This window comes from Pseudorasbora parva, chromosome 8 (assembly GCF_024679245.1).
Source record: "Pseudorasbora parva isolate DD20220531a chromosome 8, ASM2467924v1, whole genome shotgun sequence".
In the NCBI taxonomy this organism is placed as follows: domain Eukaryota; kingdom Metazoa; phylum Chordata; class Actinopteri; order Cypriniformes; family Gobionidae; genus Pseudorasbora; species Pseudorasbora parva.
In genome coordinates, this window is record NC_090179.1 from 46073221 (window position 1) to 46101056 (window position 27836).

General features: G+C 36.9%; 1 protein-coding gene across 1 annotated transcript; it reads right to left on the reverse strand.

Annotated features, from left to right (window-relative positions):
• Positions 1-7988: 7988 nt before the first annotated feature.
• Positions 7989-26946, reverse strand: LOC137084570 (NACHT, LRR and PYD domains-containing protein 3-like). The gene is made up of 7 exons (XM_067450860.1): positions 26940-26946; positions 26051-26147; positions 20795-22579; positions 19660-19728; positions 17501-17674; positions 11144-11317; positions 7989-11063 (listed from the first exon to the last, which is right to left on the reverse strand). The coding sequence occupies exons 1-7, from the start codon at positions 26944-26946 to the stop codon at positions 10886-10888; spliced, it is 2484 nt and encodes an 827-aa protein (XP_067306961.1). The 3' UTR covers positions 7989-10885.
• Between the last annotated feature and the right edge of the window lie 890 nt (positions 26947-27836).

A 27836-nucleotide genomic window follows, 5' to 3' on the forward strand; every position in this document is an offset into this window, starting at 1 on the left:
CTCATCATTGCCAATTATATATTCAGCTTAACTGGTTGCTGCCTGATAAAAGACGACAGTATCACTGGTTTCAATTTATTTTTAAATGCATCTATTTGAACTTACCACCATAACTGAAAAACATTTTTGTACAATATACTCCAACTTATTTTCTTCAACATTCTCAATGCCTGACTTTTACAGTCCCTGTTATTTGCAAAGTAGTCGGTCGGAGGTCCTTTTGTTATAATGCTCCTTCAGACTGGAATAATCTGCCCCCATCTGTGAGATCTAATACTACTTTAGGCTCCTTCAGAACTTCTTTGTTAAACTATTTGAAAACTGATTGTAAATGCTTTTAATTGTAATGGTTCCTTGAAATATCTTGTTTTGAAAACTGATTGTCAGTTTTGTAATTGTTATGGTTCCTGTAACAGCTGTCTTTGTAAACATTTGTATACCCTGCAGACTCTGAAATGGTCCTGGGAGGGTAGGGGGGATTTTTGAGCAGATTTGTCTTGTAATGTTTTGTTTGTTTTGTATTGTATTGAGTGTACTGTATCTGTTGTATGTTCTTGGTCCCCCTTGGAAACGAGATGTTGCATCTCAAGGGGCTTTCCATGAATAAAAATTTCACAAAATTTCACAAAACAGCTGTATCTAAATTTAGTTGGTGGGCCCACAGGGCAAATTATACCCAATAAAACAATGACCATGGATGAATTTGATTAAGTTTCCTGGTCAATACTTTTGTGGTAAAAAAGAGGGAAAAATATTGCCACATTTGTGCAGCACATAACATATCTACATTTCTTTTCAGCATATCGCTATGGAGCTGACGGAGCGGATTCTAAAATATAATATCATGTAACTGTTAACTTGAGCAAAGTGGGTTGAGTGCTTTCCATATGCATAAGAAATTATGAAAAAATAATGAGACTCAGAACAATTAGATAACTGAGTTGAATTGGCTAATTGTAAAGAATAAATTTGAACAGGAGCTCAATTCCAGGAAGGATTTTAGTATGATCCAACGAACAGAACCAGCGAGTGTGCATTGTGATCTCATAAGATTGTGCATTGATCACCAGAGGACACTTGAGTCCATGCTTCTCATCTTAAAATACATCAGCCAGCTTCAGCATTCCCACATACCATGAAGTAGGGGACACAGAGCGTACTAGGGATGTCTCTCCCTTACCAACGAGGGAAAGCCCATTGCAACGACTCGCAAAGAGTCACCCTGGTAAAGAGATGATGCTCACAGAATGATCAAAGCTTTTTAAAGCAGATGTGGGTCAACAAATGGAAAAAGGGGGATAAGCTTGATCAGAGATGCACAATGAAAGGTTGCAGAGTGTTGAAAGCTCATAAGGAGGTATGCAAGGCAGAAATAATCAACCCAGACTTTCAAATGTTATGCTTTAGATCTCAACAGACTTAGTATCAACTTAATAACCCCAGTAAAACAAAAATTGATTAAAGAACAAGACAAAGCAATGTAGAAGTGCAGGTGATGAAAAATAAGATGAAAAAAGGGTTGAGATGCAAAAATACTTGTAAGAGCCCCATAACCAAGGAATAAGAAATAAGAAAAAATAAAAAAATAAAATAAATATTATTACTACTACTACTAATAATAATAATACAGAGGAAGAAGAATGTAAAATGAAAACTATATCACTACCGTTGATAAAAGATTGAAGTTTAGACAATAGTAGTTGCAGATATCTTTGGACTTGTGGTAAAGAATGACTTCTAGCCTCTTTGCCACTAAGAAATGAGCGCTAGAGTACGGCTAATAAAGCATTGTCAATGAGAATCAGAACAACTTATAAAGGCTTACAAAGGTAGAACTAAAAGAGCTTATGAACAAGATCCTAATATAAAATAGACCAATCCAGGAGCATACCTAATAAATTTCAGTCTAAAGTTAAAACAAAGTTTTAATTAGGACTATAGGTATTACCACAAATTTCAATTTCAATTCAAAAGCTTGATAGCTTGATTTAGTATGACAATATGATACAACTAATTTGAATATTTATCAAGTAGTGCTTACAGAACCACAACCATAATATTATTAATATTGAAAGATATTATTCAGATTTAATAAAAAGTAGGCCCTTATAAGGCAACAAAAGAGGGCCAAAAAGATATTTGCCATTCAGATAAAGGACAAATTGTTGCAACAACCCTTTTAAACATTCTTCGATGTGCATGGTTTGTGACATCTAAGAATGTTGAGGGGGGACTTAAGATATTATATGATAAGGAAAGATTAATGGAAATTTATAAGCAATGGTAGAAAATGTTCAGTCTATAAGTGAACATTTGTGCCAAAATATCGAACAAAAGTACTAAAAGAGTAAAGTAATTGATTAGTGAACAAACACAAATTACACACAAGGGAGTTTTATAATTATGTTATAATCATAACTTTATAGTTATTTTTCTACTTCTAATCAAGTTTTAAAGTTTTGTTAGTAGTAAAAAGGAAGAAATGATTGCTTCATGAGCAGCTTGAACTGAGCCTCTAAAGCAATCAGTCAGACTGCATTAAACTCAAATTAAAATTATATTTATTGTTAGATTTCATAATAAACAGACAAGAATTTAAACAATCTATGACTTTCTAACAAAGAACTAAATGTATTGTGATAACAGATGCAAGACAATATTCTGTTCATTCATCAACTAAAAATGATTTTGACTAAAAGATTGATTCTTTATTCAGATTAAGGAATTAATAAGACTTTATAAAAATAGGAATCAATCAAAAAATAAGAAAGATAGTTTACCTTGGTTTAACCAACAATTATATAGATCAAGCAAAGTAAAAACATAGAATGGGTAATTTATATTTACTATAGTCAGGAGATTTAGAGATGATGCTTTATCTGTGCTATAGAAGAACAATTACATGAAACAAATAGAATGACAAGGCAAAATAGGCAAGCCCTTTGATTAGTGATTATTGGCAGACAAAGTTATGAGTAAGTTAAACAAGAGGCTTAAGAGCAGAAGTTAAAGAAAACTGGTTTAATTCTAAAGTTTGAAGTTTAATTTGCTAAATTAGAGATATCTTTAAAAGTAGCGATATCAATAGGGGGTTATTGTTCTGCAATGAAATTTCCATATTAATATCACTAATTGTCAAAGCCATGGTTAAGCACATGGAAATGCTAAGAGGTTAAGATAATGAGACAACAATTAAGAGGGCAAACAAAGTATGTTAAGATTGGTCTGACAAACCAAATTGAAATGTACAAACATTGGATGTAAATTCAAGTATATATAATGAGGACAAAGAAGACGAATATGAGAACAATGTCTGGGTTGAGGATGTCTACATTCCAAAAATAACTTGTATTAGTATTATGCATTGATATATTATACATAATTGTGACAATAACTTACAAGGCTGAGCCAATTGTATGTTCATGTTTACAACAATGGTCTAGTAATAAAGGGAGCAAAATAATCTTTTACTCTTTTTGGAAAAAGAAAAAGAACGAAAAGGAAAAAATACACCTAAAAAAGAAAGAAAAATGTCTGAGAAGAGATGTTTGGTTCTGATGCTCATCCAGAGTGTGGTTGCATAATCTGGTCTTTGGCAATGAAGAGTGAGTGACTTAATTTAGGTCATTAGGTAGCATAACTAAGGAAGCTAGATTTTGAAGCTACACGTCTGGAAGAAAGATACAAAACTGGGGCTTAGGTAAGCCCCAGAGGGGGGAATGTAGAAGACTTTTATTATTGATTTTAATGTAAAATAAGATGTATATAAGAATCATGTAGAAGATGCATGATGGACAGAAAAACATCTTGGAATGTGGTGACGTGTGAGTCAGGAAACCAACTAGAAAACTAGCTGAAGGTAGTTACCATTTTGGGAAAGCAGCTATTTATATATGCTAGGTAAACCAAAGAACTGATTGTCTCCTGCAGGAGGGACTCGGCTTCGTTGATGTGAATATAGTCTTTCTAAAATCAAATGATCTTTGGGAAATGATTTTTGCAAGAAGAAAATTTCCAAAAGAGCTCAATACAATGATCCGATGGTCTAAAAGTGATTGAATGTCCAAACTGCCGAGCCTTAAAACACATACAACTGACAAAGTTTAGTGAAGACAGAAGTGAAAGTTATCTGGCTTAAGGGCTTGGCATCACAGAAAACATTTTGTGAGCAACTGAGAAAAGGTTGGTCAGAGGTTCTGAATTTCAGTTTCAATTACTTATCGAACAGAGGCTCATGAAGATTGAATAATGGAGTGTCTCATTCATCACGACTTTGTTTCATTATTGGATGAACCAGTGTGTAATACATTTTTTAATGAATGACTCAATGACAAACACTTCTAAATAAAGCGAGGAAAATAATCACAAATGAGTAAATTTAAATATATTTTAAAATGTAAAAACATTCCTTTCCATGTGGTAAATATACATAAATTATTCATTAATTGAATTTACACAAAAGGTATATCATGATATATATCATTATCGTGATGAGATTTTGGTTATATCGCCCAGCCCTACTCTGAATGTAGTTCGAAGATATGGTATTATGTTGAGAAAGTGGGTGATGGTTTCAAGAAATGTGTTTTAGCAATTCAGAAAAACTGCAATATAAATATGCATCTTTCTTTAAAAACACTGAGGTGACTTTTTTAAATATATATATATATTTGTTCTATAAACTGGTGCTGTGATCTGTGAGATCTTTTTCTGTAATGTAGCACAATAGCTAATTATCAGTGTGTGTTGAAAGTACCTGCATCCTGGAGAGAAATCTCCACCTGTGGATCCTTGTGGATCAGCCATGATGAAGCTGCAGGAGAATCTGATGAGTTTGATCTCCTCCACTGACTCTGAATGAACAAACATAAGACACTAAATTAAATGAAACTTCCTTGATATTTCATCTGAACATCTGGAGTGTGTGAAGAAAGGATCATGTGACTCAGTACTAGGGTCTATACACGGACAAACGCTAACAAAATAATTAACCGATGAATTTAGAAATTAATAAAACAAATAACTGCCATGTTCACACTGACCAACAAACACTGATTAAACAAAAAAGTAAACTAGAAGTGAAACCCTTCATTAAAGATTTCATAACAAACAAACAATCACTCAAAATGTCCTCCAGAGATTCATATTAATATGAGGAAGTCACACACATGAACACTCACCTCGATTAAACTTTTACAAGATACAGCTTCTCCAATCCTCCAGCTTTAACATCAGAAAGATACACGGACATTCATGATTAAACTCTGATAAACGTTTCTATTAAACACTTTAAGGCTCTGTTTTCCCCGTATCATATTCGTGTTTTACCTGCTTAAAATGGCGGCGGTCGACAGGTGAGCTCCAGCTTACTTTCACTTTGCTTTTGTTACGAGATAGAGTAAACAGACACGCGCGCTCACGTGAGCACCACGGCGCATGCGTGAGAGTAGACGCTTTTGCATGAACGCGCGTTGGAGATTAATATTTTGTGAATAAAGAGGTAAATTCGTTTTTTACGCGAGCACTCGGGTCGCTTTGTTTGTTTTTGTATTGTATTCATTATTTTGTTCTTGTTTGTTTGTTTTAATAATTTATTTCGCTCATATAGTTTTGTGCTTGTTTTATTTATTCCTCAATTTGTTCATTCTATCTATCTTTTATACTTTTTCTGTTTTTATTCGACAGTTGTCTAATTTATTCTGCTCTTTTTCAGTTTGTTTTTATATGTGTAACTTATTGTTGTATTGTCTAATCTTTGGTTCATTTAACCATTAATGCATGAATTATGATAACCTCCGTCAGATGTGTTTTATTGTTCTTAGGGCATGAAAAACAAGATTTGAAAAGCCATTATTAAAAAAAAAAAAAATCGATTGAGATTTTCAGATGTTTTCTAGGGTTTATGGTTTAAACTGAAGAGATGCTGTATTAAACATAATACCGTAATGACAGTAATACTGTGTGTATTAAAAAAAAACAATAAAATTGTATAAAGTCATGTGAAGACTATGAAATGCATAAAGAGCATTTCCTCTCCTCTGAGAAGATCTGGCCATCAGCTGTTTTCAGTCTCGTCTGAAATGAGCAGTGTTGGGGAAATGCTTTACAAGCAACATGCATTACATAATCAGATTACTGTTTGATGTTCATGCAAATCACATTCTAATAACACAAATACATTTTTTTACAGTCAAAGTTACTGCAGATGAAGCCTCTTCAGAAACAACAGTCACCGTCAGATTATGATCTGTAGCTGAAATATAGCTCTAGTGGACAGATGATTCATCAGAACTTTCTCCCGATCTAAAATCAACACTTGGGAAATGTAACTGTGATATGACTCATTAGATATCGCTGATGCTACAACATGTTTTTACCTGCAAGAGTCTCCTAGGATAGAAGGAATGGACGGATATTCTGGAGAAACTTGGCATTTCTGACTGGCCATTGGAGGGAAACATGGATATGATATGGATATGGATATAAGAAACATGGATATAAGAGTCTTTCCTCTCGGTGTGAATGTGTTGATGATGCTCGAGGGTCCACTGTAGAGGCTGATGTGCAACTATGCCATCAAAACCCATGCAATGCAAGAACATGCTTTATGAACAGCTGTCATTTATTTTATCGGCATTGCATCTGACACGGGAAACGCAGTAACACCATGTTCACATGTATCTCCACATCTCCTTCTGTTGTCCTCGCTCTACTTCTGCTGCTGCTCGTGAGAGGGCGTCTGCAGCACTAAGGCCCAATCCCAATCCTGTTTTATACCCCTTCGCCTAAAATAGGCCGCTGGAGCCCCTTTTCCATCGGGACAAACTGTTCTCTCTGTTTATTAACCGTTCCACTCAGTGCCGACCTGATCCGGCCATATGCAGGTTGCAGATTAACGCACAGGCTTGCCTATAGGCTGCAGCCTAAGGGCCCCACTTTTAGAGGCGGCCCCTGATTGGCCAGACTTTTTTTTTTTTTTACTATGTATTTACTTCAGCGCGAACAAAAAAAGACCCTCATTGGCCCATAAGAAAAATAAAAAAGCAGGTGATTGGATATTTTTGACTTGGGTCTTTGCATCTGTCCAATCAGCTGCTGGTTTTCATTTCTATCACTTGCTAAAGAAAGTACGATAGTGGAGCACAAAAACGGAATCACTACTGGATAATATTGAATGCCATTTTTAAATGAATGACCAAATTGACTGAAACTGAGTGTTTCACCCCCCCCCCCCCCTTAAAGTTTGAAGATTTTCAGTTTAAAGTTTGACATGTTTGAAGTCAATATCAGAAAACAGCTATGTGGTTGCATTCAGACAAGAATGTTTGGTCATTGTGGTTTTTATAGGCTACAGTTATTCATTTTGGTGGTTGTTATCTGGGAATAACATACCACTGTAATGTACGATTGACCAATCAGAATCAAGTATTCCACAGAGCCGTGTAATAAGCTTTATTATTGAATTATCACACGTGATAATATAGCTTCTATCTGATGTTCAAAGTCACTTTACAAAATGAAACGGTCATGAAAGGTCACTTTCACACAACGGACAGCTGATACAGAACCAGCAGAAATGATCATTATACTCTACTAAAAATTTAATATAAATTCATAACCCAAATCTCAGATTATTACCAACAACACTATGAACAATATTAAACACATATCTGGTTTGTGTGTGTGTGTTCATCCGGGAGAAGTGCCCATACAAGGAATTCTGTCCTTTATGGCCTCATACAGGGCCATAAAAAAAAAAAAAAGTTCTGAAATTTTGGTACAGAAATACTTTGCGATACATACAACTCGTTGTTGTTGTTTTTTTAACTTTAGCCATGTTTAGCATGTGAATCCAGCTCATTAACAGTGTAAATAAATCAGAATGCATGAAATAGTATTAGACCTCCACCCCACCCCCACCCCCACCCCTAAATACTTGTCACACAAACGTGATTCATATGTCTAAAGAAACATGGAAATGTCAGGATTTAAATAATGTAAATCAAATCGAAAACAAATATTGTGTTTATGTAATCTGTTTGAAAAGAGAGAAATGTCAGTCATTCACGAGCCATTTCAGTTTTAATCCAGCCACGCCCATGCAATCTATGCATGCAGAGTCAACGCCCACATCAACTCAAAAACACACATCAAGATTTGTGAATGTTCTTCACACCGTTTTGAGACGTGGTGAAGAATAATCCTGGAATAGTTTTCCTCAGAAGAAAAGTGGTTTATTTCTAAGAGCAACAGATTCAGCTGATGATTGTGACGTAAGTTGATTCTGTTAGTGTCTGTAAAAATTTCACTGGAAAAGACCATTTAAATATGAATCCTGCTGCAACATAAAATGTTGACTTAGACTTAGACAATATTTCTTTGGCCTGCTTTGGACAGATTATGAAGTGTTTACTGTAAAAAAGCCTACTGTGAAATCAATAAAGCTTTTGTTTGAAAATTTCTGCTCAGATACTATACGTTTTGTGTACAATAGGCAACTTGTTGTCAGAGGTGGGTAGTACCGAATTACATTTTCTTCTTTACATTTACTTGAGTACATTTTTTGGCCAACTTGTACTTTTAGAGTATATTTAAAAATGGGTACTTTCACTCTTACTCGAGTACATTTCTTTTGAAAAAACAGTCCTTTTACTTCCGGTTATAATTAATTTAAAAATCTATATTTTTTTAAATTAATCTATTATTACTTGTTCGCAAGTCTCGCGAAACATTGGAGAGGTGGCTAGACATCACCCACTTATAAGTAGCGCACATTTAGTCAGAAGATGATGGCCGAAGCAGAGGTAGATGTGTGTGTGGGCTATGGGAGGCAGATCACCTGTGGCCTCAAGTTCAATTCATGTTTTCACACCAAGATATCAAAAAGAATAGTTTCATAATCCAAAGCATGTGGTGTGCACCAAAACAAGCTGACATCTCATCATACAAGCCAGTAGCCATATCACCCTGTAGCCCAAGACTGGTTTCCCACTGAAGCTAAGCAGGGCTGAGCCTGGTCAGTACCTGGATGGGAGACCAAATGGGAAAACTAGGTTGCTGCTGGTAGAAGTGTTAGTGAGGCCAGCAGGGGGCGCTTACCCTCTGGTCTGAGTGGGTCCTAACACCGCAATAAAGTGATGGTGACACTATACCAGTGTCCTTCGGATGAGACGTCCTATGAGCAGTGTCCTTCGGATGAGACGTTATACCGAGGTCCTGACTCTCTGTGGTCATTAAATATCCCAGGATGTCCATTGAAAAAGAGTAGGCCAAATCCTGGCCAAATTTGCCCATTGGCCTGTCCATCATGGCCTCCTAATAATGCCCCCCTCCTGATTGGCTTAATCTCTTGGCCTCCTCTCCACCAATCAGCTGATGTGTGGTGGGCATTCTGGTGCAAAATGGCCACCGTCACATCATCCAGGTGGATACTGCACATTGGTGGTACTTGAGGAGATTCCCCTTTATATATGTAAAGTGCTTTGAGTACCCAGAAATGTGCTATATAAATGTAACAAATTATTATTATTATTATTATTATTACTACAAGAATTCCAGCTCCAACCTGAATAAAGATGTAGCAGTAAGTGTCACAATGATAACTATATTTGAACACTATTAATGGTAATTTGGTAACTATGGGCACTTTTCCCTTATTGTAATACTATTTCACACACTGTTTGGGTGTTTTTCTCATAGGCACTCTTGTGCAAGCAATGACAAATCATTTGAATCCTCCAAACAACCCACATCCACGAACAAACTTTCACATCTGCACATTTACATATCTTTTTTTCTTTCACAAAATGAGAAAAAATTGAATAGATTTTGACATCTTGCATTTATACACAAATCCGGACAGACACCTGTCGGAAGTGTAGAAAATACACAGGCTACAAATAAAAACAGGATTGTATTTTATTCCTACATAAAGACTGCATATACTTATAAAAATATAAGAAAGTATGTTTTAAAAAGAGCTCTGGTTAGCCCAGCACACCATTAATTTACACTGTTTAACCATTAAACAAACACACACACACACACACACACACACACTTTGGAGGTGTGTGAAAGCTCTTCAAGTAGACTGAAGTTAAGCCGAAAGTAACTAGTAACTAATTACTTGATTGATTTTTTCATCGAATACTTTCTTACTCTTACTCAAATAACTATTACGATTGTTATTTTTACTTGAGTAAATATTTCCGTTTTTTTTTTTTTTACTTTTACTTGAGTACAGATTTAGGCTACTCTACCCACCTCTGTTGTTGTACACTGTAAAATAATACTTGTAAATGTACAGTACTTTCAGGCAATTTTGGTTGTCAGTAAGACGGCAAATTTACAGGAGTACTGTAAATCATTAATTGCATAAATACAGGGCACCACTGAATACATACTGTAAAATTACATTAGAAATAATGTATTTCTAATGTAAAAAACACTGTACAATTTACAGGATTTTACTGGCAAAAAACCAAACAAATTATGTCAAAATAATGTTAGTTTTAACAATAGTATTATTGACATTAAAAATAGTAATGTCAAATACTTTGATCATTTAAAATATAATAGGCCTTAGTAATGTCTCCTTAAAGGGCCACAAATCTGTGCATACTCCTAGGGGTTAAAGGAGAAAAGCTGAAAATAACATTAACATTATTTTCACAATCAGTCACAACACTATGAGCAGATTTAAAGTCACATTAAACACAGTTTAAAGTTCAGATACCTACAGAAACTGAAACTGAATTTAAGACTCATTATCTGATGATCTCAGAAAATACTGAACCTGCTACAATTTACTTTTAGTTCTAGTGAGTAAAACAGCCATTTGAAATTTAAATGAAAATGAGATGAAGAAAATTGTTAAACACTATTGTTACATTAGTGTCTCCAGGTTATAATGTGGATCATCCTTCAGATCATAGAGCAGCTTCACTCCTGAGTCTCCTATATTATTTACACTCAAATCCAGTTGTCTCAGGTGTGAGGGGTTTGATATCAGAGCTGAAGCCAGAGCAGCACAACCTTCATCTGTGACACCACAGCTCATTAACCTGTAGAGAACAATGACACACATTCAGTCTCTCTCCAAAGCTAAACATAACACATTTATTTCAGTGTCACGTAATCTTACGCCAGTCTCTGCAGGTTACAAAGAGGATTCTCCAGTACATCAGAGAGCAGCTTCACTCCTGTGTCTCCTAGATTATTCCCAGACAGACCCAGATCTCTCAGGTGTGAGGGGTTTGATCTCAGAGCTGAAACCAGAGCAGCACAACCTTCATCTGTGACGCCACAATAGCTCAACCTGTAGAGAACAATGACATTTCACATTTCTCCAAAGATAAACAGAACATTTAAATAAAATAAATAATCATATCAATATGAAATACATGCAAATATTCATTAGTTCACATTGTTAAAATACACCAGTTATGATTAGAGGAGAGAATATACAGTTTTGAGGGTAAGAAAAACAATTTATTTGTAAAGTCCCAATAAAACGTTTAAAACCAACATGTGTGTGAGCATGTATCTATGTGTGGGTGTATTAGGACTGTAATGAGATGCTTAACGTGTTGTTTAGGTTATCACTGAACTTTTTAACCTGATAATCCACACCGGTTTGTGGGTGGGGAGGTTGACGCAAGTGGGCGTGTCTCTACTTATAATTACTTTTGTTTAATTCAAACTATTCAATCAACTATCCCAAACTATGCATCACTTGAAAGCTAAAACACTCAAGATTCATGTTCTGAACTATTTTTTGCAATAAATACACCAGAGAGGAAGGGTTAAATGAAATGCTGAAGCACTAGCTATTTAAACATTAGCATAATAAGTGCGGTACTCATCTTTCAACTCCTGACATTCAGATTAGATCGGACAAATCCAAGAAACAACAGAATACATGTCCGTGTAAGAGTCCACTCTTCAAAATGCATCCCACTTTTTAATTCAAAACAACGATAAAATAAGGAAAAAAACTAAAAATCCTCCGTTGCTTGCATGAGCGTTTTGCTCTAAAGTAATCAATCATGTCCATTTTGAATTAAATATCGATTCTTATCAGTTTTTGGTGATATCCCCTGCAAGAATAGTCTCTTCCACGTAATATAAACCCTCTCAGGTCTCTCTCCTTCAATCACAGCCTTTCTGAGAAGTTGTCATAGACAGGAAGCAAGTAAATGGCTGCGAAAGCTGTCAGTCAAGTGCCTGTGGTTTTTGTTGGATAAAGCCAGTCAATGCCTAGCAAAAGCCTTGCCAGCAACGTTTTGATGGATGGCCATAGTAACTAATCAAAAGGCATCATCTTGCGCAAATTTTATGTAAACAGAAACTACTATTGGTTAAGTATTCATTCTAGGGCTGGGTGATATGGCCCCAAAAAAATATCACAAAATAATTTTCCATATCAGTCGAAATCGATAAATATCACGATAAATGTAAAATCTTTATTTCTTTAAAGTTTAAAGGCATATTTTTGCTCCTGAGTGAAAGATGTAGAAAACAGACCGTTAACTGTGGTTTTAAACTATCCTTTATTGTCAAAACATGACAAACACTTCCCAAACAGATGAACAATTTATTAAAACTAAGGTAGATTTATTTATTAAAATATTATTTGTGTATTATTAAGTATTATTTTACTTAATCGTGTAAGTAGTAAAACACTAAAAACGCAAATGGGCAAAAAAAAAGCGTCCCCTGTGCATCTCTCACTCTCTCAAACACACACATGCGCCCATGCGCGACACACACACACCTCACCAACAGTGGGCTGGTCGCGAGAGGAGGGAGAGAGCAAAGTTCAGTATTTGTGGATCTCCAGTAAGGGCTGTCTAGTCTATTTTATTCATTTTAAACATCGGACGACATTATTTCTCTCTTGATACAGGCGATGCTGAGTAATTAATACATCACCAAAGACAAACAATTATGATAGCGATCATGTACAAGTCCGATGTTTTAGTGATTATAGTTTGGTAGTGTTAGCTTGTTGTCAGTCACCCACCGCAACTAACAAGGTAATAAGCCTGTGTGTGAATGTAGTTAATGTAGGTTTACCGCTGTGTTGGGCTCAATGTTATATGGAAGAACTTAGAAGAAGAGCGATCATTTAATAACTATATTCCGTGTGGTGAACGTGAACCTATGATAATCAGTCCAAGTAGCCTTCGTCGCTGTTTTATGTCGGATGGGATCGCCAAAATATCCCCAAACCACTGAAGTTGAGCGAAATAACTTGTCAGCGATATCTGTGTCCTCCGAGCTGGTTGTGAGCTCTGAGTTTTCTTCACTATCACTCATTTTTCTCGCTCCACTTCACTCCGATCCTCCAAGCCTGTCAGTCACTGACTGTAAACAACAGCGCGTGCAGCACTCTGCAATGCACTGCACATGCGCAGCACTACGCATAGTAATCATTATATCGAGAATTTATCGAACTGTTCTTATTGTTTTATCAAGGAAAATTATATTGTGATAATTATCGTTATCGTTTTATCGCCCAGCCCTAATTCATTCCCATTCACAATCGGGCATGCGCCTGTCAGTTTACACACACATCGGAGTGCAGCGAGCAGACTCTATGACAGACTGTTTTTATCAACTAAATGAGTTTTTTTACACATAGTAAATTCTGTAACTAGTTTCTTTAGTTTTTCACGAAATGTATATCCATTATAATTAGCAGTTTATTGCTGATTTATTTTAATAAATCTTAATTTAATCTACTCTTAACAATTACAAAAGTTCTGATATAAAGTAGGGATGTCCCGATCAGGTTTTTTTGCCCTCTAGTCCGAGTCCGAGTCATTTGATTTTGAGTATCTGCCGATACAGAGTCCCGATCCGATACTTCTATAATACATGAAAAAAGAATAAAGAAGAGCGAAAAAAACAGGATGCTCCTTATTTTTTATTTTATTCACCTTATTTTAACATTTAACAACTCTAACAAACAGAGCACTTCTGTGAGGTAGCTTGAACAATCAAGTAATAAATAAACAGTAAATATAAAAAAGTCCAGGACCGGAGTTGCGCAGAGCAGGAAGTACAATGACGATATCAAAAGCACACCCATACTCTCACAGATGCTGAACAATTAATTATGTTGGTGTGAAATAAACAGTTATGGAAATTAAATTAATTAATCTGCCCCCAAATATCCTGAAAAAAGTCTGTAAGTGCCTCAGTGACAACTTCACTCAGAGAAGACATCGATCTCCGTGGTCAATCATGACATCACACAGCCGTTTTTATAGCATCAAATAACTAACTAAAACTAAACTTATTTAAAAAACGAACACTTGAAATGAAATCATCATGACGATAACTGACTACAATGACATAAACTAACTTTGGGGAAAAAATATTTATGTATTTGTTTATTTAAACAGGGACAGTGTAAAAAGTACATTAAACCTTAAAGGAAAGATGCATTTTACCAGGTTGTAGCACTTGTGCTAATTTACACTTATTTGAAGTGCAATTTGACTGAAGTGTAATTAACAATGCTTTTCAGGTTTTTATAGGTCTAAAATTAGTTTTTAGGTAGAGCAATTGAATAAAGTAGGCTAATGAAATGTAAAATAGCTGCATATTTAACTGTTTAAATTAAAGACGAGTCCTTACAAAAGCTATTCAATCAAGAGCAGTGAGTGATTCCTTATCTTTTGTTTGACATTAAACAGACAGCAGTAAAGGCTACTGCCCCTTTAAGACCTAATGGAAGGCTCTGCGTTGTCTCTCGACTGTATAAAGTCCTCTTAAGGCATATTCAGACTATGTCTGCTTGGATACTCATCAAGATGGACATGTTGACATACTTCTTGTGTGAGTTGGTCCGTTTAAGCGCAAGACTTGAAAGAGAACGTAATATTTGCGCGCTGTGAGATGAGTGTGCGGTTTCGGATGATGCACAGAGACAGATAAGCACGCAGTCTCATTCGCGTCTTCTGGAGAATATACCGGGGGATGACTGTGAAAATGACTGCTCAAATTGTAACAAAGGGCAGCACTCGCATGAATTGAACAAAGTTTACACAGATAGACCGTTTTGCCCACGTTTTTCTTTTGTTTGCACTGTTGTAATGCATCACTGAGGAGCCAGCACGTGTATCTATCTACAGAAACATACATAAAGCATTATTTTTAAGTTACAACCCATATTATTGATGCGTCATCAGATGTGAGATGAACCATGGTTTAAGTGCGCACCTTTTACACGGCACCCCTGCTCACCTCACCCCAGAATATACATATATATACCCGAGTCCTGATCAGGATGTAACGTCCGATTCCGATCGAGTCTGAAATCACGTGATCGGGCCCGATTTCCGATCGGATCGGGACATCCCTAATATAAAGGGCCTTTTTGAAAGGACGCATGTCCTTTATGTCTTTTTTTACATAAAAGCTTACAGAAGCTAAATTTTTGAGAGAATCATCCTCACATTTGAATCAAAACATGATCATACATTCAGTTTTATATTTAGGATATTTTCAGGGCCTTAACATTAAAATCTCTCTTTTTTTGCTAAGGTAATTTTTAAAAAAGTCACTTACATGCATATTTCCCCTTGTTTTACCCTGTTCCAATAGTACTTTGAGTTATTATGACATTTGGGTAACACAAGTTCAAGTGTCTAGTTTAAAATAAGACCAGAGTTATGGATATAAACCAGGGGTCTCCAACCTTTTTTCATTTGAGAGCTACTTTTTAAATATGAAAGTCGCCAAGAGCTACTCATGTTCTACAATACTTAAAACTCTTAAATAATGCATCATAATTCTCGAATTAACAACAATCCAAACTGTTTTACACCTGAAAGAGTGTAGTAGAAGTTCCAGTAGTCGGTATAAACATTTTACGGTAGTCAGTAGGCTACCAATTTTGGTACTACAGCGAAATGTTTTTTTCTTTCTTTTTTTTTTTTTACTATTTAAAAAACAATCTATTAAATTTAAAACGTTTATTATTTATGATGATAATTATTATAAGTAAATCATACATTTAAACATTTAAAGGCCGTATGCTGTTTAAAAAGTAATCATTGTTTATACATAAAATATCAAGTAAAAAATAAGGAACCATCCAGGCATAATTATTATTATTAGTAGAGACGTATTATTATTACATAGAGATGTAGTTACATCTACTGTATAGGCTGCAACAGTAGCCAAATATATTCTGTCAATTTCTCAACGTTAGACCAAACTTTTATTATGACGGGTTGCCAAGAAGACCTTTAGTGTCTGTGTTCATATGACTGCTTACTTAAATGAAATGTTAAATTCTCATGAAGTGACAATTTATGCGTCCGTGTGTCCTCATAGTGGCACACGGCAGAGACACGCGAGTGTGTGTGTGTGTGTGCACGCGCTGGCGTGCGCTGCCGCGCCCTCGCATCTGCGCCTGTTATTCACGCAGAGACACAGATTTTGCAGGAGTAATATTTAAATAGTAATTTACAGTTTAATATTCACAAACACTAGTATATATTCAGCTACAGTTTGGAGCCCTGCGCTTGGATTAACACGAAAGCTGCGTGTACAGAATATACTCGGGAGTCGGTAGTCTACAACCAGTAATACAGAAATGCTGGTATCGTCATTTTTTTTAAAAATTTCACTACCAATACTCAGGGCAGCAGAGAGAAAATGGTAAAAATCAAACGACCCGTGTGACCTGGGTCTCATCTCGGCTCTCATCCTTCTCAGATGATGTGCATGCAGCTAAAACTTTATATTTCCACAACAAAATCAACAGCACCTCAAACACACGCAACCTTTTCAGAACATTCAACTCTCTCCTCCATCCCACCTCCCACCATCTATTAATCTGCAGTCAATATTGCCCATATTTTCACAGATAAAACTACAACTATCATCAGTTCTCACCTCCACACACAAAGATAATGTGATAATGTCACAGAGCGCACATTTACGGACAAACTGTCATTCATTCATGGCCTCACAGAGCGTGCATTTATAGACAAACTGTCATTCAACTGTGCGCTCTGGCGCATTTTCAGTACATGCAAACGGAAGCTTAACTTTCATAGGAATTCATTGAAACCACTCTCTTTGCTTGTTACTTTCGGTTAGACAGAATTAGTGATTTAAAAGCCTGGTAATACTGGTATTACTAGTGCTTTCACACGTCACTTAACCGGTGGGATAATTTCTTTACCGTCACATCCCTTCTCTGGACCAAGACATACGGATAACAAAAGCACATTCACACTTGTCTTTTCAATATGTATGTGGACAACAACCGAATATAGGTCACATTTTAATTTAAAGTGTAAATGCAGCCTTAGATTACCATAAACACAGAGGGAGAAGTATAACAAGCCATCTCTCCCAATCATGCATCCAGAAACCAAGATTTGCTTTCTTTCATATGGGCTCATCTGATTTAATGTGCAATATCTACATATTAATCCTTATTCACTCATAGTCTTTATGGTAGAGATGATCTTACCACAGTGTCTCCAGTTTACAGAGAGGATTCTCCAGTCCGGCAGAGAGCAGCTTCACTCCTGAGTCTCCTAGATTATTCCAGTTCAGATTCAGTTTTCTCAGGTGTGAGAGGTTTGATCTCAGAGCTGAAGCCAGAGCAACACAACCTTCATCTGTGACACCACAATCACTCAACCTGTAGAGAACAACGACACTCTTCACTCTCTCAGATCAGACACACATATCAGATCAACAGAGACTTCATTATTATAAAGCACAGATTACCATTTTTGATGCAAGTGAGATGAACCATAATATTTGTGTATTTATGTGAGAGGGAAAGCTTATATATAAACTGATATAAATGATTTATCACATTGAGTAATATGCAAAGAAACAAAATGATTGTGATGGTCACTAAGCAGGGCTGTATAGTGCGACATATATTTAGTGAGGTTAATCTAGGAATGCACGATTGACTGACATTAAACCAAAATCAAGATTTGGCTTAGTGAGATTTATAAAATCACAATGGCTTATTTAAAAAAAAAAATATATATATATACGTGAAGCATAGCACTGTTCAGAGCAGATTGATCGGTTCGCAGTAAATGCAGCTCTATCTCTGCAAGTGCTGTGAGAGTCATAGGCAGTTTATTTCGAAACAGGGCAAATTCACATGAAAAATTGCTAATGTGAAAGATGTCATGTGGAGCTCAGTGCACATCAGGGTACCGAACCCGAGACTACCTGGAGGAGGTGCTCTGAGTTTGGTGGCATTCGAAAAGTGCCGGGATTCACAAGTCAAGTCAAAGTGTTTGACTTGGTTTTACAAATTGTCATATGCACAGTGAGAAAACAAGTTTCCCTGTACAAATATTTTTCTTCTTTGCTGTCCAAAATGAATGTCAAGACAAGTGCATTTCTTGCATTATCATTATTTTTCTGTAACTCTGACCACATGAGGTGAAAAAAAATGTCAAATAATATTTAATGAAAACCTTTAATATTGCCAAAGTAGTAAGGTAACACCAGTGGCAAAATAATGGTACATGCAGTCTTTAATTAAATGCCCCAAAAAACATTTAAAAAAATCATTAAGCTGTTATCTATGTGTATTCATTAAGTCAAAGGTAATATAATAATGTGGTCTAAGCTTAAATGTTAGAAAAAGAAATACATTAAGACATATTGCCATATCAAAAGTGGACAATTATGCAATAAATGTTGTTGGGCCAATATGAAATAGGTACTTGATCTGCTGTAAAGTGGGACAAAAACAGTCACCAGGCCGCTGCCAATTCAGGCATTTGATATAACACAAAAAATGATTATTTATTCAATGTGTATAATATTATATTATATAATTGTTAAAATAATCGACCGATTACTTGATTACTAAAATAATCGTCAAGTGACAGCCCTAAATTTAATAACAGTTTGTAATAAATGTATCACAAAATTGTCATAAAAATGGTCAAGTCAGAGTCAGAGTGACATTTTTTATTAAAAGAGTAATTTTCAATGTGTATTTTTATTTAACCATTACATTATCATGTTTAAGTAAGAATTATAATAATCATTTAACCATGGGCGTCGGAACCCAAGACCCATTACCCACCCACTTTTTACGATCAATTAGCACCCACTCAATTTTGTCTCTAATGTAACACAGTGGTCAGTGTTTTTGGGTCCGGTCTATTAGTCTGCATTTACAATACAATGCTCAGAGTACAGATCTATTATGACATCAGAGTTTACCTACTCCTTACCGATAAACACTTATTATTAAACACGTTAGATGCTTTATTTCCAAAAATATTATAATACTATTTTAAAATATTTCCTTAATTTTTATTGAAACTAAATGCCTTTCCGATCTGATGTGTGATGGTAAAAGGGAGTAGAGCGAGTTCAGCAAAAGGCAGATTCGAACCTCTGTTTGATTTACGTCAAAACTTGCCATGTGTCTTAACTCTACACTATTGCAGCCCTCAATGATATGGTGATTTCCCTAATTTTGTCTTGCCCAACGAGATGTTTAGTGAACAAGACGGTATATTTGTACTTAATGTAAATGTAAACAAGTAAAAACATTCTGAGAGGGGACCCACCCACATTTTCTTTTTGCTTCCGACGCCCATGATTTTAACAGTGATGATTGTTCTCAGTGTTACTTACCAAACTGATCTAGTTGCTGTTATCACAGGCAGCAGCTTCTGAATAACTACTCCTATGTTTTCTAGGTCACTGTAATGTTTAACATAATTGATTAATCATACATTAATAATACATTAAATACCTTACAACATACCCACAAATATTTTTTTTAAATATATGTATTATAATGGACATAGATCTGATCCAACACAGATCCGTTTTTTTTTTTTTTTTTTTTTTTCTGGTCAGTGTTCCTTTGTCCAGTCTATTAGTCTGCATTTACACTACAACACTCAGTATACAGATCTATTATGACATCAGAGTTTATTGTCCTGTCCATTGCTATGGTGATCACTATGTCACCATCACAATTTCAGTGTGATTCAGATCAACAGTTTAGCAGATAAACTCCCATGATTAGACATCCCACCTCTAGGAGTCTCCCTCATATTGATATTGGGAGCATCTCAAACTGAAGGCTGGATCCTAGTGAGGTTGTGTCTTTCCTAGTCCAGTCCTCCTCAGCATTAAACACTAGGAGACGCTCTAGTAAGGTCATGGCTCATGGCTGCAGCACACGAGTTCCCGCCACCAAAATACTGTTAAAACTTAATTTTGGACAAAATACTTTGTATTACAAATATTTATATTAACTGGCTTTTCTATGAATGCAATACAGTGAATGACAGCCGTCTGTGTCTCCAGTGGCTCACATTATTGGCAGTTTAGTGTCGAGTGATTAATTTTCACCAAAACAAAAAGATAACGTGTGCCTTCATCTCTGGAAACATTATTTGTGTCTAACATTTCATAATGAACTCAGATAAGCTCAGTGCCGACTCGTTTTCAAGCAGGTCTTTTTCATGAATGTAAATGTGTGCAAAGGATTGTGGGTGATTGAGCTGAATTAAAGAAGCGAAACGAAGGTTGCCGTAAAAGGATCCTTCAAACTGAGACGGCCTTCAGAGGCGATTGATGACGTGGCAGTCGAGATCTCCAGCCTTACTAGGACACAGCCTCCATTTGAGAAACACCAAATTATGTACTATATCTCAGAAATCGATCTGTGCCCCTGTGATTTAAACACCTCTGATCTCTGTGTTTCTGTTTGTTCATAATGTTGTAGACTGTAATGATTGAACTTAGTGTTACTTACTCATCATTTTTGGCTCCAATTAATCCATTAAGGTTAAACTGCTGCATCGTCTGCTCTGAGGTCAACAACAAAAACATTAAAGCTGACCACTGAGATGAGGAGAGGTTCACTTTAAGTAATCCTCCAGAGATCATATGAGCTTGAGCTTCGGTCACTAGTGAAAGATCACCCAGTTCATTCAGACAGTGAAACAGATTTATGTATTTATCTGGAGAGGGATTCTCACTGATCTTTTCTTTAATGTAGTCAACGGTTTCCTCAATGTTGTGAGAGCTGTTTCCTGTCTGTGTCTTTAGTTCTTGTAAGAGACTCTGATTAGACTCCACAGACAGACCCAGAAGGAAACGAAGGAAAAGGTCCAGATGGCCATTTTTACTGTATAAAGCCTCATCCACAGCTCTCTGATGGAGATCAGATAGTGAAGCAGTGTCTCCATTAGTTGGTTTGGTAATCTGATCAAACACATTAATGTTCTTGTTTATAAAGGAGAGATGCACATATAGAGCCGCTAGATGTTCCTGAAGGCTCAGATGAACAAAGCAGAAGACTTTCCCCTGATACAAGCCCAACTCCTCTCTGAAGATCTGAGTGCACAATCCTGAGTACACTGATGCTTCTGTCACATCAATGCCACACTCTCTCAGGTCTTCCTCATAGAAGATCAGGTTTCCTTTCACAAGCTGCTGATACGCCAGTTTCCCCAGTTTGACAATCATGTCTTCATCTTTCACTTTCTTCTCATAGTCCTTCTCATGTTTGATGTTGGTATGAAGGATTAGGAAGTGTGTGTACATTTGAATGAGAGTCTTGGGGAATTTTCCTTTCCGTGATTTCCTCAACATCTTCTCCAGAACAGTGGCTGAGATCCAGCAGAAAACTGGGATGTGACACATATAAAAGAGGTTCCTTGATGACTTCAGGTGTTTGATGATCCTGTCAGCCAGACTCTGATCTCTGATTCTCTTCCTTAAGTATTCCTCCTTCTGTGGGCGACTGAAGCCTCGTACCTCTGTCACTCGATGGACACACTCAGACGGGACGAGATCAGCTGCTGCGGGTCTGGAGGTGATCCAGATGAGAGCCGAGGGAAGCAGATGCCCCGCAATGAGGTTCGTCAGCAGCTTGTCCACTGAGGCTGATTCAGTCACATCACACAACCTCACATCGCTTTGAAAATCCAGAGACAGACGACACTCATCCAGACCGTCAAAGATGAACAACACTTTATACTGATCACTGGATATTTCCATTCCTTTGGTTTCAGGGAAAAAGACATGAAGGAGATCTGAAAGACTGAGTGTTTTGTCCTTGATCAAGTTGAGCTCTCTGAAAGGAAGTGGAAATATGACCTGGACGTCCTGATTCTCTTTCCCTTCAGCCCAGTCAAGGATGAACCTCTGCACAGAGACTGTTTTTCCAATGCCAGCGACTCCCTTTGTCAGCACAGTTCTGATGGATTTGTCTTGTCCAGGTAAAGGTCTAAAGATGTCACTGCATTTGATCGCTGTGTCCTCTGTTTCTCCTCTCCTGGACTGTGTCTCAATCTGTCTCACCTCATGCTCATTATTGATCCCTCCACTTTCACTCTCTGTGATGTAGAGCTCTGTGTAGATCTCATTCAGGAGTGTTGGGTTTCCCTGCTTTGATATTCCCTCACACAAACACTCAAACTTCTTCCTCAGATTTGATCTCAATGTGTCGAGGACTTCAGCAGGTTTAGAAAATACCACATTATTACACAAGTTAGAGAAGTAAATTGAGTGATGTGTGATGTCATTGCAGCTCCTAAAATTAAACAACAAAAGTCCTACATTTTTCCTGAAACCAGGACACATGCTTTCATTAAAGTCTTGAGGTTGAATCTCAGGCGTGAACACAGTTTTTTTGTTTTTAACTGGTCTGGACTGAAGATTTGACCTTAAATCAGAATGAAGAGGGTAAAGAATCAGACACACTGATTTTAATTTAACTGTGTCAATAACTGAGTAAAAGACCAACAGCTTGAATGTACAGTGTGAAATAATGACTGTGTCATCAATATATTTCAAATATTTATGCTGGGTAATGGACTGATGTAGTTTGTGTAAAATGTATACAAAAAAGGACTTAACACACAGCCCTGCGGTGCTCCAGTATTGATGATGAGAGCAGAAGATGTAATTGAGCCCATCCGTACAACCTGATGCCTGCTGCAAAGGAAACTGTGTACAAAATACATCTACCGATAGGGAATATGGAGAAGGTGGTCTAGTGGGTTAAACCACTGAACTGAAATGCAGAAGTTTGCTGGCTCAAACCCAGCAGTCACCACCAGGAGTGTGTCTTTGTAATAAGTTCATTCTATGTTTGTTTTGTTTTTGGGGGTAAAAGCGTCTGCTAAATGCATAAATGTAAAGGGATATTGAGGTGATATAGCTTCTGAATCACCAGATGGTTTTGGATGCTAAAGGAGATTCAGCAGACTGGCTACAGCCTCCTCTGTGCACCTTTTAGCCTTAGAAAAAAATTAAAGGGTGTCCAGATGTGGATTAACAGCAGGCAAGATGGTTTTCAGCAACAGTCTCTCCAGGCATTTCACAATTATAGATGTAAGGGAAACAGTGGTTAAGCTCCATGGGCCATGGCCTTTTGGGGACAGCGATTATAATGGATATGTTCCATATTAAAGGTATGGTGGCAATAAAGTATGAAGTATTTCTGAATTCACATTCTGTTAGTGTCTGTACTTCCAGAAATGCTTGTTTTGTGTTTAAATTGAAAAATTGTTGGCCAGTCGGTCCTTGTATTTTAGTCTTGCCCTGAATACCTCATTCTTGATATTGCGGGTTGCCAATTTCAGGCTAACCCAATTATTCTCTCTGAAGGCTTTATGTTTTTCTTTAAGACATTGTTTTATTTGGAGAGTAATCATTGGCTTGGATTTGGGATATTTCTTGCTTTTTTGACAGGAATACACATGCTAATACAAAAGTTTATACAATCAGTAATAACAGAAACTTTGTCTTTCAGATTCCCATCGAAATATTTTTTTTTCAGACTTGTCGGCCACCATGTTCGTATATTCGAATATATATGCAGTCATTTTCTCCGTCATCTCTCGGCTGTAGAGCCAGAAGATGCGAATGAGAACTCACGTGTGCTGTGAGAAGATTTGTCTCTGCCGCTCATCCGAAAATGCGCACACGTCTCACAGAGCGCAAATATTGAGTTCTCTTTCAAGTCTTGCGCTTGAATGGACAAACTCCCACAAAAAGTATGTCAATATGTTCATCTTGATTAGTATCCTAGCAGACATGGTTGGAAAATGCCTTAAGTGAACTGTATACAGTCAAGAAAGACGACACATAACCGTGGATTAAAGGGACAGTAGCCTTTACTGCTCTGTTTAATGTCAAACAAAAGATAAAGACATCACTCAATGCTCTTGACTGAATAGCTTTTGTAAGTTTAATAAGGATTCATCTTTAATTTAAACAGTTAAATATGCAGTGATTTTACATTTGATTACTTAAATCGATTTCTGTACCTTTCTGCATGCCAGTAGGCCTGTTCATTATTATTTAATGTACACATGAATGAGGTCAAGTTATAGCCTGACAAGCCAGACCAACATCCAGATGTTTGGTCTGGAAACTCTCCATTGACAGGGCTCAATCCGAGGGGCAGGATAAACATCTGTCATTCAAACTCCCTTGGCACGCGATAGGATAGCACTACAACCAACCAGAGAAACGAAGGTGAAGCAGAGCTTGTTGATAGATTAAACATTCGCCGTATCCGGTCAGCAAACCCCCGAACACATCTTCCCCTTTTAAGAATGACTTCATTGCCGTTATTTGTTCTTTTCTCAGAGAAAAGCTTAACTCCAAGTCTTCCAGAGTCGCGGTCAAAGCTGATTCGAAAGACCGCCGTTCGCCAGTTTCTGTGTTTACTAGAAGCACGCAAACGCAACTCGGCCGTCGTCATTATGGCCCCGCCCACCGACTCTATACACGATGTGATTGGCCCGGCAAGAATTAGGCGAATACAGCTCAGAAGGGTATTGAGAGTTGCTTGACGACACTCGCGGGCAGATTAGATTTGCTGCCGCTAGGTTGCGTCTAGATTTCTAGGCTAGTCAAGTTAAACATTTTAGTTTGAATTTTATTTTATACGCTGTTGCAATGTGCTAAATAAATATTTGCATAATTTGTAATTGATTTATTATTTGAAACTTTAATATTAATTTATGCATTTACCTTGATTTAGTAAAGCTAAACAATCATAGCCATATGCAATGGTTACTATTAGTTACAATTACTAATAATTGGCATAATTTATTTTGCCGTTTTGGTTTTGGCCAAGAGTTTTGATTTCGGTGCATCCCTAAAAAAATATCCCAATCTAAAGAACCCTTTAAGTGGGTGATGACCACTGCGGGATGCTGTAGTGTTGGGAACTATGTCGTTTCAATTGCTGTCTGTACAGCGGGAGTAGGGAGACAATATTATAATAATCAGCAGCTCCCAGCGGTGGATATGAACAGGTACAACATGCAGCAGTTACATTGCCATAACACATATCCAAGATGTTTGCCCACCTAGCAGGGATGTCCACATATTGTTGGAATGATGGTGTTGAGGGCTACGTAAACACAGCTGACCACAACAACAGTGAATTCCCGAGGGAAGTATTAGGGGCGGAGGGACACAGTTCGTATATCCAGATTGGCTGTGCATTACTTGTTTGTGTACTTTGATGTTATTACACCCCTTGTTGATGTAAAAGCATACCCCACTGCCACACATCTTCCCCGACTGCTCGGTTCTGTGTGCCCTGATTATTGTAAAATTGTCCAGACTGACTGCTTCAACTGTGCCATACTCTCTTGTTTTCACTGCACAACACATGACGAACGGCACACGACAAAGCTGAAATTCAGCCCGACTCAAAAAATGGGAAAGACCAGGGAGTGCACCAAGTAACACTTTTGCTGTAACGTCTATAACTCAGTGGTGTGTCTCAAACTTTGATTATAATATTCCCACATTTATCTGCTACAAATTACACTTGCATTAAAGTCTAGTATACACCGCTAAACTGGATGAATTACTGTCAAGTGCAAAGAATGCTGTTCTTACAGTGTGTGAGAGTGTGAGTGTGGGAGTGAGAGTGAGAGTGAGAGAGAGAGACTGCTTTTTGTAGGACCTGAACTCATTACATTGCTGTACATTAATAACTTCATAAAAATCAAATGAAAATACTTGTTGAAAGTACCTGCATCCTGGAGAGAAATCTCCACCTGTGGATCCTTGTGGATCGGCCATGATGAAGCTGCAGGAGAACCTGATGAGTTTGATCTCCTCCACTGATTCTGAATGAACAAACATCAGACATTAAATTTAATGATTACATTAAACATCCTTCATCATTCACCTGAACACATCTGGAGTGTGTGAGGAAAGGATCTGACCCATAAGTCCTATTCACAGACAAACGCCAAAAAATAAACAAAATAAAAATTGGCCATTGGATTTAGATTTTTATGCAAAATTACTGCCATATTCACACTGATCAAAAGAAAAACACTGATTGAATGAAAATATGTGGATATTATTCAAATGGATGAAAACAAACCCAACCAATTAACGCCACCAGGACAAAACCCGACAAACGAGTGAAATGGACAATACAACACATCTGCTGTTAAACCTCTGAAGAATCACAGACATCACCAAACACTAAAGAAACCTTGAAGTGAAAGAAACCCTTCATTAAAGATTTCATATCAAACAAACAATCACTCAAAATGTCCTCCAGAGATTCATATTAATATGAGGAAGTCACACACCTGAACACTCACCTCGATCAAACTTTTACAAGATACAGCTTCTCCAATCCTCCAGCTTTAACATCAGAAAGATACACGGACATTCCTGATTAAACTCTGATAAACGTTTCTATTAAACACTTTAAAGCTCTAATCCTGTTTAAACTTTGATATTTCATATTTGTATTTAACCTGCTTACAATGGTGACAGGTGAACACTTCTTCTTCTTTGAGTGTTTACGGCGGTTGGCATCCAGCTTATTGGTGCATTACCGCCCCCTTCTGCTCCGGAGTGTGGATCAGAGAATAGGCTTACAAACTAAATTTCCCACTCACCCTCCATCTCCCCACACTCACACATTCCCACACACATCTCATCCCTATCCTACTATTCCTTCATTAATAGCATTCATACGTTTAACCCCTACTTTGCATTATATCCCATTAAAAACCTAGCTTCTCTCATCTGTGCCCTATGCTCTGTACTTAATAACTCTTTTAATGTGATATTCTGCACCCCTATATCCCTCGATTTATTCTTCATCACCTCTCTCTGATCTCCATATCTACTGCATCTCATAACTACATGCTCTACTGACTGACATCCCTCACACAATCCATTATTATGTTTCATTATCAGCTTAAGTGTTTTATTTAATAAACAATGTCCCAATCTTAACCTGGATAACACACTTTCTTCTCTCCTATTCCCTCTCCTACTCCTATTTTAGACATGTGAACTCTGACTTACTTTTAGTTAATGTGTGACGAGAGAGAGAGAGAGAGAGAGAGAGAGAGAGAGAGAGAGAGAGAGAGAGAGAGAGAGAATTTGAATTTTGAAAAAGACTTTATTACAAATTTTTACATGAAACACTTTTACCAACAGTCAACGTTTTACATTTTACATGTTACCTTTTATACCACAAGAAAATTGACCCTGAGAGAGAGAGAGAGAGAGAGAGAGAGAGAGAGAGAGAGAGAGAGAGAGAGAGAGAGAGAGAGAGAGAGAGAGAGAGAGAGACCGTTTCTCAGTACCCAGTACATGAACTTCGGACTTGAGTCCTTGGTACTTGGGCTTCTTTTCTTTCTTTCTTTCTTTCTTTTTCTTTCTTTCTTTCTTTCTTTCTTTCTTTCTTTCTTTCTTTCTTTCTTTCTTTCTTTCTTTCTTTCTTTCTTTCGTGCTTTTACTTATTTGTTCATTCTTTTGGTGTTTATCTGTTCGTTTGTTTTTGC